General features: G+C 39.8%; 1 protein-coding gene across 13 annotated transcripts in view; it reads right to left on the reverse strand.

Moving 5' to 3' along the window:
• LOC125463603 (rho GTPase-activating protein 44-like) overlaps window positions 1-21,262 on the reverse strand; it is a 306,257-nt gene that overhangs the window by 33,223 nt on the left and 251,772 nt on the right. For 7 of the 13 annotated variants that reach the window (XM_048555074.2, XM_059653787.1, XM_048555070.2 and 4 more), the window contains 8 exons: window positions 18,784-18,895; window positions 16,388-16,469; window positions 14,474-14,554; window positions 12,676-12,789; window positions 11,330-11,421; window positions 5,797-5,977; window positions 3,757-3,807; window positions 2,454-2,471 (listed from right to left, as the gene is read on the reverse strand). In XM_048555074.2, coding sequence (XP_048411031.1) covers window positions 2,454-2,471; window positions 3,757-3,807; window positions 5,797-5,977; window positions 11,330-11,421; window positions 12,676-12,789; window positions 14,474-14,554; window positions 16,388-16,469; window positions 18,784-18,895 — 731 coding nt within the window. The remainder of the gene's footprint in view (window positions 1-2,453; window positions 2,472-3,756; window positions 3,808-5,796; window positions 5,978-11,329; window positions 11,422-12,675; window positions 12,790-14,473; window positions 14,555-16,387; window positions 16,470-18,783; window positions 18,896-21,262) is intronic. The other 6 variants (XM_048555071.2, XM_048555079.2, XM_048555082.2 and 3 more) reach the window with 2 other exon arrangements.

A 21,262-nucleotide genomic window follows, 5' to 3' on the forward strand; every position in this document is an offset into this window, starting at 1 on the left:
AGAACATGGAGAGATCAAACCAATGTCAATGTCACAATAGAACAATAATAAAACCAAATCAGTATGTGATACGTTAGTCAGGGCAGTGTTGGGTTGCTATAGCTGACCACTGTCCTTTGGCTAAGGAAGGGGGAGGGAATCAGCTGGGGTTCCTTCTCCTAATGTCTATCCAGTATTCCTGACTGAAAGTCCATCAGAAAGTGCTGCGAGAGGATGGGATCAAACTTCATTATCATCCTCACCACTTATATTGTGTATCAATATTCATTACATAGGTTAACGTATGGAGAGTACAGGCTGGGGCAAATGACTGACAGAACTAGGTGACTGTGTAGACATACGTTAATAAGACATAAACAACTTCAGGGAAGCGGGGGAGAAGGGGGGAAAAAAAAGACAGGAAAATACAAATAAGGCTGTGAGCTGTGAATTTAGAAAACCTGCTTTGCTGTCTACAGGGCAATACGATTGTAACTGATCATTTAGCTCAATGCCCTAATCCTGCCCTCCTTCCATTTCCCATGACCCCTTTAGCCACAAGAACCAAAACTACCACCTTTGAAAAAGTAATGTTTTGGCCTTAACCAGTTTCTGTGGTAATGAATCTCACAGACTCACCACTCTCTGGGTAAAAAGATTTCTCCTAATCACAGTCAGAAAAGGTTTACCCCTTATTCTTAAACTGTGACTTCTGATTCTGCACTTACAGACCATCAGGAACACCCTCCTGCATCCAACCTGTGCGGTCCTGTTAGAATTTTATAGGCTTTTATGAGATACTTTATTCATTCTTCTAAACTCAAATGAATACAATCCCAACTGACTCAATCCCTTCTCAAAGTTCAGACCTACCATCCCAGGAATCAATTTGTTAAACCTTTGTTGCATTCCCCCAATAACAAGAACATTCTTCCTCAGATAAAGAGACCAAAACTGTACACAGAATTCCAGGTGTGGCCTCACCAATGTCCTGTATAAATGCAGCAAGTCATCCTTGTTAGTGTGCATGAATCCTTTATGAAGGCCAACCTACAGTTTGCTTTCCTTACTGCCTGCTGTATCTGCACGCTTACTTTCAGTGACTGGTGCACGAGGATACCCAGGTCTCACTGAACACTCCCCTCTCTCAATTTACAGTCAGCCATTGAAATAATAATCTGCCTTTCTATTTTTGTGGAGGATATGTGGATAACCTCATATTTATTCACATTATACTGCATCTGTCATGTATATTTAATGCAGCATTCATCCTGCATAGCTCCTAATTCATAAACAATAATTATATCTTGCTAAATGTAGAGCAGAGGCAATATTTACAGGAGAGATTTGCATGAATGTGGGGAACAGCAGAGCAGTAGGGCTAACTGAAGAGATCTTTTGAATTGCAATTACAGTCACCTTGGGGCAAGTGCACCCAAAGCACCCCTGAGTCCTCTGCTGCATTTTATACTGATGTAACATACTTTATAAAACTCCCAGAATGACCACAGAACTGTATTCCCACTTTTTGGGGGCTGGTTTCTAACTTGGTGAGTAATGTTCCCTCTAAGCTGTGCGAAGGCTCTGCATGTGGCAACGGGTGTCATTGCAGAAGTGGCTTCAGAGGCCTGTGCAGGTGGGAAGGAAGTTTGAGGGAATGCTGGTTCCGAGAAGCCTTCCTGTTGTCTGTGACTGCAGCTGTGATTTTCAAATGTGTTACAGCAACATGTAAGCTTCCTGTTACTCAGACTCAGAAAATTACCTCCCTTAAAACAATGTGCAATCCAAGGGTAGTTCTCACCACAGGATTGCACACATCCCTTCATTTAAGCTCCAACCACATACAAGTCACCTCTCATTTCTCTAGTCAGGAGGTGAGCAGTGACTGGCATTTAGGCTAACAAATACTGCCAGTCTTAATTTGCCAATCAGGTGCTGCGACAGAACAGCCTTGAACAACTCAACACAACACATTCCCCTCACTGGGAAGTACAGGATTTAATCACTGGAGGAGAATTTGTAATGAAACAACAGACATGCCAGTTATGTTAGATACAGAATAGAAAGGAGGCTGAAAGTCTGTGGAAGCAGTTAACAACTCTCCAACTCAATAACATTCAAGTTCTGTGTTCATCCACAATACAGATACTCCAAACAAACACCCTCAAAGCTGCCTACCATCAAAATAATGGTTGTGAGTCTGAAATCCTTGGACAAGCCACTTTCCAACAGCTTACTTCAGTAAATGCGCACCGCTAGTGTTAGGTATTTACCAGCTTATTCCAAGCTTTTCAATACGATATCAATTCTTAAAATACATCTATAAACATCTCATGTAAAAAAGGTGCCTTTTTCATATGTGAATTATGGTAATTTCTACATTTTGTATTTATTACTCATGTGATGCTCCCTATCTCAGTATTCTCCTCTCATGTTATCAATAACCAGTCAAACAGATGTATCGAATACAGTACCTTTGGATTTTCCTAAGGCTGCATTAGCAGAAACAGAACAATACTATTTAGAACATAATATAATGGATTGAATGAATCAAACAGCAGTTATTGCAAAGGTAGCAGATTCCTGTTAAGTAAAACAAGTGAGTTTGACAAAGAAAATATTGACGCAGCAGGAACTTTTAATAGAAGTTCATACTGAAGTGCCTGTAATACTTGTACCAAGTAGTGAGAGTCATAAAACACATACTTAGGCCAAGGCTACTTGCTGTATAGTAAGCTTCCATTACTGGTTCCTGATGACTGGGAAATTAATGAGGTGAAATTTATAGTAGCATGTTATGCAGCAACCAGAGGGATGATGTCATGCTGCAGCAGTCAGCGTTCTGACAAGGAGTGCCATGGACTCAAAAAACCTGGGCACAGAGCAAGGTGGCACAAACTTGGAGGCAGGCTGGCTTGTTCACTATCCTAATGAGAGGTACAGGGAGGGATCTGGAAATAAACTTAGTAGGCATCGCAAATAGGGAAACGACTTGAATTTATTATGTATCACCTTATCATGTTCTCAGAACGGGTCAATTATTTACTATAGCAGTGCAAGTCACTGTCACGATGTACAGCCATATGTGCATTGCAAGATTCCATAAGCAGTAGCTAATCTATTTCTGGTGGACACTGAAGGAAGGAATGTTGAGTGAGGATACAAGGAAAATTCCCTGCTTTTCAAATTGTGTCATAAGATCAGGCAGAGATTCAGTTTAATGTCACATGTCAAAGACAGCTTTCCCAGTACTACATTGAAGTGTCACCGTAGGTTAGGTACATAAGTCCCAGAGTGGGACTTGAACCCAGGACTGACTGACGGTAAGGAACTAAGGTGATGTCGCATTCAAAATTACAGTAAGTTAAAATTATGGTGTAAAGAATGTTGTCAGTTTTTCTTTCATTACCCACAGTGCTTCCAATAAATAAAGACATTCTAACACTGAAAAGATACACCAACAATGCAAATTGAAAATAATCTTTAGCATTTTTAAAATTTGTAACATGCTTACTTGGAGTAAATGTACAAAGCCACATATCGAACAAAAGCTAACATTCCTTCAGCTACATTTAATAAGCTTCATGGTAACCTGCAAACTCTAACTGGAGCTATCTAAATATGTAAGAATGACAAATTCAGTATATGCAAACAGGAAAACACAAACTGTGGCAATTAATTCACTGGAATGAAAAGATTTACAAAATACTACAAGCTTATTTTACACTGATCATTTTAACGTGCTGTATTTTGGTGCAAAGTCAAAAAATTGCTTACCGCAGCAGCCATGTTGGACAAGATGCAGAACGTGATCTCATGTAATTTGGGCTGTAAACATGGTAAAATGTGTAGTCTGGGCAAGAGTACTCAACTGACATGAATTTACAGCTAAAAGTATTCAGTTAACACGAATGAGAACAAAAATGTGACAGTAAGAATGAGGTAGCAACACAACCGCAGCATTCCCAGGTGGGCAAAAGGTAAAAGAAAGATGAAAAAAATTAGGGAAAAGTTGGTATGAAATGCCTGGACAATACACATCACAACACAATTAGGAGCATCACGGAGTTACCCACAATAGCACACGGCAGCCTTAGTGTATGTACGCAGTACAAGTTATAAAATGTGGATAACTGATACAGTAACACTTACAACAAAATATTGAGACAAGAAAGTGAGAATATACAAAGCACACCATTTTCTTTCACCAGTTGTTCTCTTCCCTTCTCCCCACTGTGGAAGGTGCAGCTCTAATGGGAAATGGTTCCACTGGGACCAGCCAACCTCTAACATATTGCCAAGTGTCCATAACTCATAAGTGTTCCTTTGTAGGCTATTCAGATGAGGGACCCACCAGAAACAAGCCCAATTATGTCCATGTTAAATGATTATACACAATCTCGCACACACACACACACACACACACACACACACACACACACACACACACACACACAAACGCAAAGCAGTAAGAATCTTGAATAATTTCCCTGCTGCCCCTATACCCAAACCCAAAAGCACTGGCATCATTTGAGTGCCCATATTGTTGCCCCAGCTGTCCCGGCAGAGACCAGGAATTAACCCTGGCAAATTTCCAGGTCTATCTGGCTCAGTGATTCAATGAATAAAGCCACCGACACAACAGAAGAACCGATCCATATCGCTACTTAACGTTCAGGACATGGGTCAATATTCAACTTTCATACCAATTATTGATGAGCTAACCCTAAGTGAACCAAACTGGACAGATGTAGCGTAAAATGGAACATCAAAGTTTTACTTTGACAAAGAGGATCATTTACAACTTCCCCACTCCCCCTTGTGCAGACCCACAGCCTAAATCATCAATAGCTTGTTCAGTTCTATTCACTGCAAGGTTCAGTCATCCTCGTCCTAAATACATACTTCACAAATACATTTTTGCATTGTAACAAGCATCAATGAATTGTCTTTTGAATGTACTGAAACCTGGTGACATTCTGATGAAGGATTACATCCTTATAAAGGCTTTGTACTGCAGTTGAAATACCATTGAAAACTACGGCCCAAAGAAATAAAGTAACTGATTCATATACAAGCTATCCCAAAACTTTGATCTTTGTCAAGGTTATACAGCCAGGTGGGAATAACTGGCCAATAGATGAAATGTATGTGGCTTCTGGTGAGATAGAGGCTCATATCTGCTAATGCTCTGAGCGATAACATGAATATCATTCTTGCTGCTCACTTGAAAGATAAAAATTATTTCATACGTACCATCACCAGATCCGATTACCACACTTAACCTCTCTCATCAATTATCCAGGAAACACACAACTGAATACACACACACCTCATCACACATGTTTCTAACTTATATGAAATAGATACACTCATAGTAGTGCAGATGCCTGGCACAGTAAAACCCACACTGTTGAACCTGTATCAGTGCAAAAACTTTGTGATACTGATACTTTTAGCATAGGCTAAAGTGATATTTACATTGATATTTGGGTCATTCAGGCAGAAAACTGAATGTTTTATACGTAAAAATTTTTTAAAAGTCCTGTCGAATATTGTGCTGACAACGTAGATAAAACTAAATTCATGCAAATTTTTAATTCTTTTCCAATAAATGAAAATGAGAAGTCACTAACCCTGAAATTAATTGCATTAATATCAATTCAAAATATTTTTATGAAGTATATTTGTATACCACCCCCATGTATATCGTTTCACTCCAGTTTGGATCTTCTTCAGCACGTGGTTTTATTCATTTGAAATAAAAATTGCTCTGTACAAAGTACTTATGAAAGCAGGATAATAACTAGTACCTACCCATCCTTTTTGTAAAACTCCAGCATCATGTTGTCAGTTGCAACGCTGAGTGGTCGCCTGCCCTGGTCGTGCTGCTTGCGGTCAGAATGATCAATGTCTGGAGATGGCATGGAGTTGTAGTTTGCATTATGGTTGGTGTGGACTGGGCTGCCATAGCTTCCAGTGACATTAAATTCAATATCTGTTTGCAAAGGAAGTACAGTTCACAGTCCATTACTGCAAGAATCCAATATCTACAAATTTTCTTCCACTCAATGTCACAGCATCTTTTATTGTCTTCCTATTACATCAACACCTCCATTTCCTCAAACAGAATTTCCTCTCTTGTTCTTGCAAAACAGTAATATTTCCTCTGCTTTCATACTTTCTCTATATACACTGTTCCTTGCCCATGAATCCCCACTTTGTTGAAAGCAAGACTCACTTCAAAACCTACCCCATGATCACCCTTCTTACAAGTTTTATACAAAGTAATCACTGCTCTTTGTTTTACATCACCACTTTTAAAAATAAATCTTGCTTGTGTGATTCTTAGGATGTGGGAAGTGCTGGCAAAGTTGTTACCTGTTGACCTCTGCAGTCTTGTCCAAATTGGAACAATCTAATATAATCATTCATTTATGACAGCATTAGTTTCCATATTCACAGCATTTTACAAACATGCTCCGAAAATAGCTGTTATTCTGGAAACGGAAGGCAGGGAGAAACTCAATAAAATTACAATCACCAGGGAAGTCATACTGAGCGAATTGTTGGAGCTGTAATAGATTCCTGCTTTCATAAGTACATTCTTGGGTCCTAAAAAAAGTGGCCGGGTGAGACAGTTGATGCATTGATTTTAATTTTCCAAAATTTGGAAAGGTTCCATTGGATTGAGAAATAATGACTATAACTCCTTTATTCAAAATGTGTGGGGCGCAGAAAGTAGGAAACCACAGGTCGGTGTGTTCAAGGTGAGACGGTGGAAGCTATTATTAAAGACATTATAGCAGGGTACACAGGAAGGTTCAAGGTAGTCAGGAAGAGTCAGCATGGTTTGTGAACGGTAAATCATGTTTAACCAATTTATTAGCGTTATTTGAGTAAGTAACATGTGGATGATAGGGAACCAGTGGTTGTCCTGTACTTAGATTTACAGAAGGCATTTGATAAGGTGCTGTATTAAAGGCTGTTGTGGAAAATAAAGGCTCATGGTGTGAGAGATAGTAAATAGACATGGGTAGAAGACTGAGTAGCTAACTGAAAACACAGAGTAGGCACAAATGTATTTCTGAGGAAGGGTAACTGGACCCAAAACGTTAACTCTGATTTCTTCTTCACAGATGCTGCCAGACCTGCTGAGCTTTTTCAGCAACTTCTATTTTTGTTCTTGATTTACAGCGTCCACAGTTCTTTTGGTTTTCACAAATGTATTTTCATTTTTATTGATAAGTTATAATGAGTGGTGTGCCAAAGGATTATTGCTGGATTCAGGTCTTATTATAACTTTTGTAAGTGATTCGGAGAGACTGATGGTGATTGCTAACTTTTTTTTAAAAAAGACAAGTAGGAAAGTAATTAGTGAAGAGGACATAAGGAGCCTACAGTAGGAAATAGAAAGGTAAATTGAGTGGGTATTAATCCGGAAAATGGAGAGTATATGTGACAATATGAACTTGTTCATTTTGTAATAATAAAGAAAGATATTATCTAAATGGTGAGAGATTGCACAGTTCTAAAATATTGAGGGATACAAACACATAAAATATGAGCAGCATAGACCCTGTGACTCCTTGAGATTGCTCCACCACTCAATACGAATCTGTTTATGCGTTAAATCCCATGTTTACATCTACTTCAAAGAACTATTGATTCCCTTGTTTAACAAGAATTGATCTGCCTCTGTCTTAAAATTATTCAATGGCCCCATCTTCACCACCTGGCCCTGGACGCCCTAATTCATAAATCGCAAAGCACCGATACTCAAGTACAGCAAGTGATTAGGAAAGCTAATAGAATGTTACCGTACATTGCAAATTGAAATGAACTCAAAAGTAGGGAGGTTATTCTTTTGTAATAATGGCAATGGTAAGATCATACCTGGAGCACTGTGTACAGCATTGGTTTGAAGTATATAAATGTATCGGAAGCAGTTCAGAGAAGGTTTACAGGATTCCTGAGATGAATGGATTGTGTTATGAACAGGCGAGGCTTGAATCTGCTGGAGCTTAGAAGAATACAAGGTGACTCAATTGAAACCAAGGCGATGGTGGATATGGTGAGGATATTTCCTTTTTTAGAAGAATCTAGAGCTAAAAGTCATCATGGTCCTACCAGACAATAGGGCTGCTCTCTCATTAGAGATTGAGAAACATTCGGTGATGGTTTAACCTGAGGATTACACATCTCAGGCAAGGGGTGGGGTTGAGAAGGAGAGTCCTTTGTGGTAACCTCAGCTGGCTTCGGAATTGAGCCCACGCTGCTGGCTTTACAAACCAGCCATCCAGCTAACTAAACTAACCAACACATTAGCGAGAACTAAGGGGTCACTGTTAAATCAGGAAGGGTCACCTTTTTAAGACAAAAATGAGATATTTTTTCTTTCACAAGGTCACGAGTCATTGGAACTCTCTGTCTCAAAAGGCAGTGGAACCAGAGCCTTTGAATATATTTAAGGCAAAGACAGATTATTATTAAGATAGGGGCATTACAGGTTATCAGGACAGACAGGAATGTGGTGATCAGATCAACCATCATAATACTAAATGGTCGAACAGCAGTCCTGTGGAGCTGAGTGATCTACCACTGCTCCTAATTTATATGTTTACGTGAGAATGCCCTGGACCCTGCACTGAATACCATCATTTTTTCTATTTCCAGTAAAATTTCCTATCACCTTTATCTAAATGGCGAGATACTGCACAGTTCTGAAATATTGAGGGATACAAACATATAAAATATGAGCAGCATAGAACCTGTGGCTCCTTGAGATTGCTCCACCACTCAATACGATCATGTCTGATGTGTTTATCTTTTAAATCCCACCTTCACATCTACCTCAAAGAACCACTGATTCCCTTGTCTGACAAGAACAAAAAGGCTACTGCCTTTAACTACTTTTTGTTAATCAGAGCAATGGGTAGTAACTGCCAACTGCTGTCCTGCCACTTGGCAGAGAACAGAAAGTGGTGATTTGAGAAAGGAATCTGGTAGTGCACTTGACAGTGGCAAATGTAGTTGCCATTCACATCACTAACTGTACGCAGCGCACGTTTCAAAGTCACTCACTAACATTTAAACAAAAGCTAAATGCGGGCAGTTTGTACTGAACCCCATGTAGTCAAAACCAACAGCTTGATGTAGTTATTTCAATATGCTTTTGCTAAATTTCAATATTCCATGGAGGGATTTTCAATTCTGGGAATAGAATGCTCACATTCAGAATGCAGTCTTAGCGTACTTAGAAGTAGCATGATATCAAGGTTACAGCAACATCCTAGACATTAGAGTGTGCAAAGATTAACATACAAACATGAATGCCTCAGTATGCATTTTTCTCGGTACTGGGGTATTAAGTGCAACATGGGGAATATAACCCAAACACACAGCATCCACATGGCTGATGACTTTAGCCCTCTGCTTCCATCGCTGATCAAAATGCATCTTCTACTACCCAATCAATATCAAGGCCTGTATTTGTCATTATATCTCAGGGCTACATTTTGTCATAAATTAAGCTATCTTTGTTATGCTTTTACTGAAACCTAGTGCCTCTGGCCTTGGCTCTTTCAAAGACGAAAGCTAGAAGTACAGAAGCTGTAAGTTTGGGCTCTTTACTATTTAAAGGATATTAAATACACGACACCAGTGCCACACTGATTCACTAAGATGCTGTCTGGAAAGAGGATGCACTACTACACCAAAAGATATGGAAAGCTGACTCTTCTTATCATGACACAAATGCAGGTTACTGAGCACCAAAATAGAAGCATTGGAAATCATGAAATAAAGGGAGAGAAAATGGAAGTAAACAATTTCCAGCAGTTACAAAATGCAGAAAACAAAGTCAAATGTCAGGGATTTTGAACAGAAGGCAGGAAAACATCCTCACCTCAAGGACTGTGAGTCTGCAGAAGTGAATCAGAGAATTCATACAGTGTCAAAACAGGCCATTCGGCCCAACGAGTCCACATCTCCCCTCCGAGCAGAACCCGACCCAGACACATTTCCCATGTCTAATCCAAACATCCCTGGATGCTAGGCAACTTAAAAGGCAATTTAACATGACCAATCCACCCACCCTGCACATCTTTGTACAGTGCAAGGAAACTCACACAGGCACTGGGAAAATGTGCAAACTCCACACAGACAGTCACCTGAGGGTAGAATTGAACATGAGTACCTGGCGCTGTGAGGCAGCATGCTAACCACTGAGCCACCGTGGGTAGCATGCTGCCCAAGTGACTTCAAGGCTTTTGGTCAAACACGTTTAATGTCCAGATTGAGATTGTATTGGATCAGTGGATGAAAGAAAGAGGTTGAGGGATATGGGAAGCAGTAGGTAAATGTGATTATAACGAGTTAGTTGTATGGAGGGACTGGTTGGGCCTAGAAGCCTGCTTCTAGGAGGGAAAGTCTATTGTTGCTCAAGGAGTCTCTCTTCATTCCAAGTGTTTTTTCACACATAGAGTTTCAAGCATTTCAAGATACTTAGAGATGCTTTGGCCCTAGCTATGTCAATGACAATGGTGCATTCTTTCATTGACCTTAATAGGTCTCTTAACTGGCTCAAGTTATATCCTGGGGACAAATTATGTTTTACCTCCCACCTGGGAACTGACCCTTGAAGAGGCACTAATACAAAAAAACCATCAAGGTGGCCAGTGCTGGGGAACTGTAATCCCATTTTAGTTGCTTAAGAACTCTCCCCACAGTTACTGCCGAGCATCTCCAGCTTCTACGATGTTTTGCTTTTATGTTAGAATGTGATTTCAAGGCAAACACACCCTGATGTGAAATCAACAATCACCATCTCCGGCACAAATAGAAAATTCATACTTGTAGCCTTGAAGTCCTTGTCAATGAATCGTTTGAGCCGAGAAACCTCGGCTTGATCAAGTCTCTGATTATTTCACAAGAACCACTGAGGGACAGCAGGCTTTCAACACACCAACAAAGGCTAGATTTAAATAATATTGTTGGATGTGAGGTTGGGATAGATAGTGTCCGGTTGTTTCTGGAAGACACAGGTTGGCCACTGATTTCCATTTTCAGTGTGGCACGTGTCCTATACACTCCACTCAGACAGAAACCAAAAAGCGCATTTAAATTGATTTTTAAGGAGCCTGGAGGGGCACAGCTATTACTCCATCCTGATCTGCTGCTATACTGAGGCCTCCCCTAGCCTGAAGAACATACCACCTCCCTCCCCACCATTGCACCCTCCCCCCCAACTCCAATGCCATGGGAACTTTGAGGGAGCAGGGCTGGTCAAAAGCTGCACGACGGGGAAATCTACCTTGAGATATTTACAATAAGACATTTCCGTATTTACCTCCTGGGAAGAACCAATCAGCATGTTGAATGATGGGTTCAATGATTCCAACTATCTGTATTGAGACTGTTGTCATCATTTCAGTCATAGACCTATGGATAAAAAAGGAATGGCCAAGTGAACTTTACTTTAGCAAACAAACTATCCATAAAAAGTCTGAACTTTGCAAAGAATTATTTTACAATACTTCAGTGGTTAAATATCAGGTTATACAAAATCACATTGTAGATTAAATCAATCTGTAATTTAACTGATTCATGTCGCGTGACAATCACAGTACAGGCTTGGTAGTACAAATCTCAAAAATAACTGAGAAAAAGCGTTACTGAAACTTTTTACCTTGCATTCTTCAGGACAAATAAAGAAGAACAAATTTCAAAGAATTGTAACAATTTATACCATAGGAGAAAAGCGTGCTGATTGATTGGCAAGATAACTCTGATTTTCCAAAGCTTTGCCGTGGGAATAGCAACAGCATCACAGGCTTCCCAAGCTCCTGGGTGACTCCAAAAAGTCACAGGCTTGAATATATTCCTTTTGTTTGCAGAGAACAGGTCAACATGTATGCAGGTATATCCCTTCCAGCAAACAGAAATGAGCCACATTACAAATGCGACGGATTATCTCAGCTTGGTTGTTAGTATTGTTATTGACACTCCCAGGACTATTCAGCAAGTGCTGCTCAATTATGGAAATGAATCAAACGCCAGACATTTTGTTTTGGGTAAGTACAGGCTATTTTTACCTCTTAAGAACAGACAAAGGAACATTCTATTTAATCCGATCAGCCAACTGTGACAACGTACAACCTAGCCTGCTGTTGCACCAGCAGTGAAATTCATACACAACATTGCTTGATTGTGTGGTAGGCAGAATGTCTTTTTGGTCTGACAGTATCCTGTTACTGGAACATGCCAAACGCTCACACAAACCCTTCATAGTAGCAGCATGAGACAGCTCACTTAGCCTGTTGTTAAAATCTTTGAGTTGATGATTTGCCTTTCTCAGTAAAGTCACAGCAGACTGAGCAAGCTTCTTTCCCTAAAGTGGTTCTTTTCTCCTGTCATGTAATTTGTGTGACTGTTAAAAATTTGGCATCTTTACATTTGTACTGAGGTAGAAAGCTTCAGTAACATGTTTCTCTTTTCACCAATCAGAGGATGTGTGTTGATTTTGTAAGCCAGGCCCCAAGAACCATAATCTATTTCCAAATTATAAAGGCACTCCAAAGATCTACATGGATCTAAATTCCTTTATAAGTTTGACTTATTTAAATTCATAAATTTTCCAAAATTGGGCTAATAGAGTTTCACACTAATTCACAGTGCAACAGGACAAACTCTTACCCTTCATTAGCTGTCCAGAGCAGGTTGGGTCCAAGGACAATTGCCATGTTACCAGGTGTCATTTTGTTGGCATCTTGATATTCTGATAGCTTGGCTAGAAATTTGATTAAGTATCTGCAGATTGAAGATACATTGTATTGTGCAAATCACTTCATTTTATAGAATGATGGAGGTTTTGACTATTGGTTCAACAAATGGCAATTGCATAATCATCTTAACATTACTGCACCCTGTTGTCAGGGAAATTAATCAGGCACTGAACCAAAGAAGTGGATTGTGGAAGGGGTGATCAAAAGCTTGGTGAGGACTGTGGGTTTTAATTAGATAGCACCAACCATGGATATACAACAGGGACAATGGTGAGATGAAATAGTGTAACAGTCTAAGTATCCATTAGATCCTGTTGTGTTTAAAAAGGCATTCTAATTGAGAAGGAAGCAAATAAATTATGGCCAACCAGTGATGCCTATATCCTATGAATGAATTTTTAAAAAAACTCTTCACTCCAGTTAAGTCCATCAAGTACTTAATTACTTATAAAAACAATCATTCGATGTATTCATCACCTCACATTAAAGACAGCGAATCCTTTCACAAAAACTTATAGCTGTCATCTTAGAGATCCCTCACTGCGATGATGATAGCTTGTGGAGCAGTCAAACTACACCATCACTCATATTAATAAACAGTAAAATAACAAGTTCTACTTTTTTGACTGCAGGCTGCATGCTAATTTCAAACCATTAAAAGGGTCTGCTGATTTAAATTATTTGACAATGTGACACTTATACAGAACATATCCACTTTTAATACACATTCACGTCTGCTCTTAATACTTGCCAAGACTTCTTCAAAAGAGCTCTTGATAGGTTCAAAACTTTTCTTCAAATATCTAACGCCTTGTTTTGAAAATCAGAGGAGCAGGAAAGTTGATGTTTTGGGCTGAAACCCTTTGTCAGGACTGGGAATCTTATATCTGGCACTCTTTACAGCTTGTGTCCTGGTACCCTATGCACCTGGCACACTAATCTCACACCTCTGCACAAAGTGGCTCCCTGTGGCTTTTAAATTATAGAGTTCCACAATTTCTGCCATGAGAAAGTTTGATTTGATTTATTATTTGATTTGATTTATTATTGTCACATGTACCTAGGTATAGTAAAAAGTTTTGTTTTGCTTGCAATACAGGCAGATCATAGCATACACAGTGCATTAAGGTAATAGAACAGAGTGAAGAATACAATGTTAGCAGGCGTGGTTTGACAGCCCCTCCGTGCTGGCTATTCTGCTCTCAAGGAGCTGTTAGATTTAAGGTACATTCTGCATTTCTGAAAAAGCCATGAACAGAATCTCCTGCAATATGTAATATGGGGAGCTCTTTCTTATCGCAAGAAACCAGTAGCAGAGTGGCAATCTGACTGAGATTGCTATCCCTCGGAAAATCCAGCCTATTGGGTGACAGGAGAGTTTTACTGATTAAGATTGAGGCGTGAAGGTCAAGTAAAATATGTTAACCTTTTAGCAAACGTGAAGTGCTAAAATAAAAATGTAGAACTGACTGCAGATTCAGATCAAGAATTTCTCAGCGTACTTCTCTGATGCCCACAGTTTTCCTCAGTGGTGTGTTGAAAATGGCAATAAACATCATGGTTCATAGATTCATTCTGTAAACTGTTTTGGTAATCCTTACAACCAGTGTAATTATTCCTTTTGCAGCACCAATGCTAATGATAAAATAAGTAGAAAACAACTGTTTAATTACATACAATTATACAATCGAAGCTGTATTTAAGTTTACCTGAAGTTGTTATAATTTTCCTTGGGTAGCTTCTCACACGCATTCCATAAAGCTTGAAGCCGCTTCTCTTGATCTTGAATGCTGGTCATTTTAAACACAGAATGACACTCATGCGTTTTGCAAATATTTTGTTCATCATTCTGATTCATGATTCATAAATATGAATTTCTTATATGTATGTCATAAGAATTTGATTTTCTGGAAATGAAACTTTGAGCATTTCAAATAATATTTGCATCTATTAGTCTTCAACTGCCAGTGACTAAATTTAGACTGTCATTTAATTTCAGTGATCATTTTCTTCCAAGCTCAACTTTGATGTCCATTGCTCTGAACCCATTTCTATCAACATCTATAGCATCGTTCTCTCACTGGGCTTTTGCTTTTCCTTCTATTCTCTCTTTATCAGCTTCCACTCTTCTGGGTAATGGCTTGCTTAACCAGTCCTTTTGCCTAGATCATGCTTCAACTAACCATCGAATTAAGCAACATAGGCAAATGCTGCCTGTGATTTTCTGCAGTTCCTTGTATAACTATGCAATCGGTTGCTAACTGACAAAGAACAAGAGCTGAAAGTATAGTCGAGAGGCCAGTGAAGGCTACAATTAGCCTGACTGATCAGTGGGCCAGTTCCGCTTCTGCAGCAAACCTCCTGGCTATTTTGGTCAAGGTAACATTGGAGACCAGCAGAGCTACTGACATGCATTTGGCAGTCAGTCCATCAAAATCAGGAAGCACCTAATTAAGGCTGACTGGAAAATTGCTGATTCCTGAAGTTGGCACAGGCCCATTTAAATGTTTGGAGGTGGCAAACTGAGGGCTCATAGCTCAGATCAAGATGCCATCCCTCCCCTGTATGAGTACAGGAGTATCCATCGGCCATCCTGTGGTAGGCTCCCAACACAGAAATGACCCGCCAGCAAAAATCAATTAAAGCTTAGAAGAAGTTGGAAAGACAGCTTGAAGCATCCTTTTGCTTACCTTACTGGCTTTACTACCCACTGCTTCTTTTCAAGCTGAAACAAGCTGACCGGATCCCCTTTCTTACTTGGACAGAAAACCTGTCTCCAGGCCATTTTTGGAGCTTCCCAGTGACTGCTTTCCTCTTGGATTGAGTTTGACACCTGGGAACAACCTTGGACTCTGTTTCCCACCCCCAGAGGGAAAGTCTAAACCCAAGAACCTGCCATTTCTGAGGATGAGCAAACAGCTTAACTTCAATTTCTGTAAAGGGAGCCATGAGGGGAAATTCCAGAGACGAGGTCACTATTTTTCCTCATGTGGGAAGGTCCCTACCTTCTGTTTGGGAGCTTCATGTCATGTTGTGAATGCTACAAGTTATGTGAATAATATGGGCATGAACCTGGATAAGAAGGTATGAAATGAGAAGGGGCCAATCAAACAATCTGTGCCTTGCATGGCCAATGTAAAACTATTTTTCATGGACTTAATTATATCATTTAATTTCACCAAATAAATTCCTGCATAATTAGTTCAGTAGTTTTACTGTATAACTCTGCCTTGCTGTCCTTTTCTATCCCAGTCACCCAAACAACTTCATCTCCTGTCAAGTGTTTGTTATTTCGACTGTACTTTTCTGTATAACCTTCAATCCAATTCCCAACCGGATACTCATTCAATTTCTTTTTTGTATAAGTAAATTAAATACTTCAATTCATTTCACATAACCAGACTTCTGAAGAAATGCCAGCTTTTTGATTATTATACTACATGACTCAACACATCAGGGCAAAATACATGAGACTGTTGCTTATTTTATATAATTATCAGTGTGAGTTGCTTATTTTCATTTTGCTTAGCTCAATATAATCCAGGATTGTAATAAAAGGGATGGACTTTAAATCATAAGTGCAGACTATATGCAATTGAAAGAACTCATTATTAAATACTTACTTTGATGCCTGTATCCATTCATCATACAATTCAAACGTCATCAAGGGTTCTGGTAGCTCACGAAGATACGACTTAAGAGCTCCTTATAAAGGAAGGCAGTGTATTTTCATATTGTTAATGCAGTAAAAGGATTACTGTAAATACTGTCATAACATCCTGGACCAATTCTTCAAAGATTGAATGGATTACATAGAGCTTTCAAAGTTAAAAGAAATATTCTGAGATATAAAACCCATGCAGACTCTTTAAAAAATGTGACTTGTAAACTTCTAGTATTTTTAGAAGATGTGGAACACAGAGTAACCAATATTAAATGATTTTATAAAGGATTTTAATCTTTTCAATACTGGTTTCAGGAGTTAAAAGTTCCAAAGGCTCTTTGATAGTGACTGAGAAAAGGTGAGTGTGTGACACAAGTGAGGGGTGGCTGGTGGATGAAGTGAGGAGGCTCCCACATGGGTAAAGTGCCATGTGGGTCAGGAGGGTAGATTCCCAATTAAATATAGTGTCAGGTGGGTGAGGGGTATAGCATGCCAGGTGGATGAGATGGGTAGGGTGTTAGGTAAGCAGATGAGTGCTGATAGTATGTCGGGGTTAGGGTCTAGTAAGGCCAGACTGTTGAGGGGGAGGGTGGGGAAGAGTGGGGAAGAGTATCAGAAGAGAGTTAATTCCAGCAGGGCTCGGCAGGCCTGAGGATGGATGTCAGAGGTGGCGGGGTTTCAGGAGGGGTGGGGGTGGCTGTTTGTCATTGAGGGATGAATAATGAGTTAGGGGTTCTGTTTAATAGTTACAGAGGAGGGAGGGTATATTTTTAATTCTGCAATTTCCCTGATTAATGATAAAGCTAAACTGAGTTGGAACCCTGCAAATTCTCAAAGGATTTTATCGGAGGGCTTCAGGCACTCGGGAACTGCTCATCAGAAGAACTGACTGCTTGGGCCAATCCCATGGAATTAGCTAAGTCAGCGAATCCAGTATGATCCCGATCTAGACTGTGTTGCTCCTACAACTCCCCTCGTCATCAAACTATCTGGGCCAATTTAGCTTGCCCACTGATGCCTTTTCCAGGAATTTCTGACAAGAGCAATAAGTGATGGGGATTTGGTGTAACATCGGATCCTGCCCCAAACCCCACTTACACCCACTCAGAATATTGCTTTCTGACCCTGGGGCCACTAAGTTTCATCTCTGAGGTACACGTACCAATTTAGGGAAAATTATCACTGCCCTCACTGCTTTCTCTGTAATTCAATTCAGTAAATGAACCAGTTCACATTTTCCACAGCCAAACAAATTGTCCATAAGTTGCCTTGGCTTCCCAAACGCACAAAATCAAAACTCACAGACCGTAATAGAAAAACTCTGCTATCATAGATTATTGGCTCAAGCCAATCACTGACAGGCAGTGCTCCATTTAAGGGCTGGATAGAGAATAAAAACTGTCTTGGACTTCAGACAGCTAAGGTTTGCACAATCAATACAAAACTAAAATGGTGCAGATTCTGGAAATGTGTACTAAAAGCAGAAAATACTGGAGATATTCATCATGTTTGGCTGCAACTGTGAAGAGAAACAAACATTAACTGCCTCTATTTTCAATCATAAGAGTTGGGAATTGAAAACTGAGACTTTGCATATTCATTAAAATGATCAGAAATGAAGCTTAAGAGACTGTCTTTTTGAAATATAGTAGAAGACTATTATATACACTCTACCGGTATGCATGCTATATTTTAAAAACTAGCATTATAAACTGCTAAACCAAGACATTTCAAAGAACTACATACAATATGTATCTACAGAATTTAATGTGACGGAAAAATGAATTATTAAATGATTATACCCCAAATTTAAATCACACTTTCTTGAAAAGACTGGTTTAATTCCTTTCTGGATGCATACCCTACCACTGCAAATCCCAGCCACAATCTGAAGTAGCACAGATCAGGCTAAACCTTGTCTGAGGTTAAAATTGCTCAGAGATAACAAGAACTGCAGATGCTGGAATCAGAGACAACACAGCGTGGAGCTGGAGGAACACAGTAGGCTAGGCAGCATCAGAGGAGCAGGAAAGTTGACATTTTGGGTCAGGACTATTTTTCAGGACTGAAGATGAGTAATTCCCAAAACGTTGATCTCTCCCTTCCTCCAGATGCTGCCTTGCTTGCTGCACTCCTCCAGCCTCCTGTTTCTCTACCTTGGATTCCAGCATCTGCGGTTTTTCTGTCTCTAATCAAATATAATCAAGAATGAATCTGTCCAAAAGGATTGGTCGATGTCATAGAACACCTAAACCATATTTAAATCCTATCAGTGTAATAATGAACATGAATCAATTAAGGCAATCTTACAATGACACCTTTCAAAATCACATCAATTCATGCTGTGCACCGTACCTGCTACAGCATGAGGATCAACAGAATATTCCTGCACGTCCAGCACACCACAGTCAAGAGAAGCTTTCAGCTTTTTAAGTTTGGAGGCAGAAGCAGCTACTCTGAAGAGACCCTGGGGAAGAAACTCTGGTCAGCACCATTGGTGAAGAATAATATCTAACCATCTCAATAACAGGCACAAAGGGTCACTTTCATTTTTGATAGTCAAAAACACTACTTCTAGCAATGATTCCCTTGTCAAGTTAACGTGCTTGAGAAACAAGTTAACCATGAGCCATTATATTTTACTCAAACTGAAAGCATAAGCACAGTTGGAGAATAGTATCAGGGTGTGAGCTCTCAGTTATGTAAGCAATATACACAAGCAACCATTATCTATTTTATATTAAGTATACAAGACAAAGATTATATCTGGTGTGCAGGAAGAATAATTTTACTGAATCATTTATATGAAAAAATACTTAATCTGCAACTAGTGCGCTCTGCGCCTGTGAACGTTAAGTCTGCAATGTGACAGTATTCTTTGAGAATAGACTTGACGTTGCACAGTGAATCAATGTGATTCAATTTGAAAGCTGAGTACTTGATTCATTATATGCCATTGCCATATAAGGAACTGATCACAGATACATATTCATATTTCACATGTGAAATTCAAGGACCTTATTTTACATCCTCCCCATTTAAAACAAAGCATTTTCCTCAATTCCAGACAGTTCCTCTGCTGTCCAAAGATTCTACTGGGAGAAGAGGCAAAAAACTACCTTCTGCAGTTCTCTGTCTACCCTTTACTTGAGTACTCTTATGCCAGTGGTTTAGAATAAGGATGCAGAAAAATTTACACCAAACCAATTACTTCTCCTTCTATCAAGTTAAAAAAGGCTCTTGTCTTTGATGTTGTGGGGAAAGCAATGGCACACCTGTCAGCTGTTACAGTCGTTGGTCCATTGAAACTGATGTTGACCTCTAAAGTCTGCACATGTTGCAGAATGAAATGGAAATTCCAAATAACAACCACAAGAACTGCGAATGCTGTAAATCAGGAATAGAAACAAAGTTGCTGGAAAAGCTCAGCAGATCTGGCAGCATTTGTGAAGGAAAAAACAGAGTTAACACTTCGGGTGTGGTGACCCTTCCTCAAGAACTGATGGTGGCTGGGAAAACGTCAGCTTATAGGCAGAAAATAGTGGGGGGTGATGGGGTAGGGCGTAAACAATAGGATAGACCCTAAAGAGAGAGAAGAGCAGTTGGACAGGCATTATATGTTATATTTGGAAATTCCAAAGTTGCTGGCAGTAATACTACCAATTCTCCAGAGGATGTGCTGTTGGAGGAACCATCAAACTGCAATTAATGGGAACTTAACACGCTTACACTTTTAGTCTCATTGTAAAAACCCCTGAAAAAGTTCATCCTTGTTGAAACAAATGTATGCAATATATCAAGTTCATCCTTAACATAATGCATCAACCTGAAATGATGATCATATATTTGTGGAATGTCAAAGAACAATAACAAAGAACAATACAGCACAGGAACAGGCCCTTCGGCCCTCCAAGCCTGTGCTGCCACATATTGCCCTTCCATCCTAAAACTACCTTCACTTACAGAATCTGTATCTCTCTATTCCCTTCCATTTATGTATTCGTCTGAGTGCATCTTGAATGCTGCGACTATGTCTGCTTCCACCATGTTCTCTGGCAACATGTTCCAGGCTCTCACCACCCTTGGTGTGAAAAATCTACCTTGCACATCTTTTTTAAACTTCCCTCCTCGGACCTTGAACTTGTTTCCCCTAGTAATTGATCACTCCACCCTGGGAAAAAGCCTCATACTTTCCACTCTATCCATGCCATTCACAGTCCTGTAAACCTCTACCAGGATGCCCCTCAACCTCTTGTGTTCCAGTGAAAACAAACCCAGTCTATCCAACCTTTATTCATAGCTAAAATCCCCCATACCAAGCAAAATCCTGGTAAATCTTTTCTGTGATAATGGGAACTGCAGATGCTGGAGAATCCAAGATAACAAAGTGTGGAGCTGGATGAACACAGCAGGCCAAGCAGCATCTCAGGAGCATAAAAGCTGACGTTTCGGGTCTAGACCCTTCATAATCTTTTCTGTACCCCGTCCAAAGCATCCACATGCTTCTGGTAATGTGGTAACCAGAACTGTGCACAACATTCCAAGTGTGGCTAACAAAGTCCTATAAAGCTGCAGCATAACTTATCTATCCTTTTACTCAGTTCTCCTTAAGTGAAGGCAAGCATGCCACAAGCCTTTTTCCCTACCTTATCTACCTGCGCTGCCACCTTCAATGATCTGTGGACCTGGTCAGGCAGATTCCTCTGCATATCAATACTCTTAAGGGTTCTGCCATTCACTGTATAATTCCCATTTTAGTTGACCTTCCAAAATGCATCACCTCACATGTGCCCAGACTGAACTCCATCTGCAATTTTTCTGCCCATGCCTCCAA

This window comes from Stegostoma tigrinum, chromosome 22 (assembly GCF_030684315.1).
Source record: "Stegostoma tigrinum isolate sSteTig4 chromosome 22, sSteTig4.hap1, whole genome shotgun sequence".
NCBI lineage: Eukaryota > Metazoa > Chordata > Chondrichthyes > Orectolobiformes > Stegostomatidae > Stegostoma > Stegostoma tigrinum.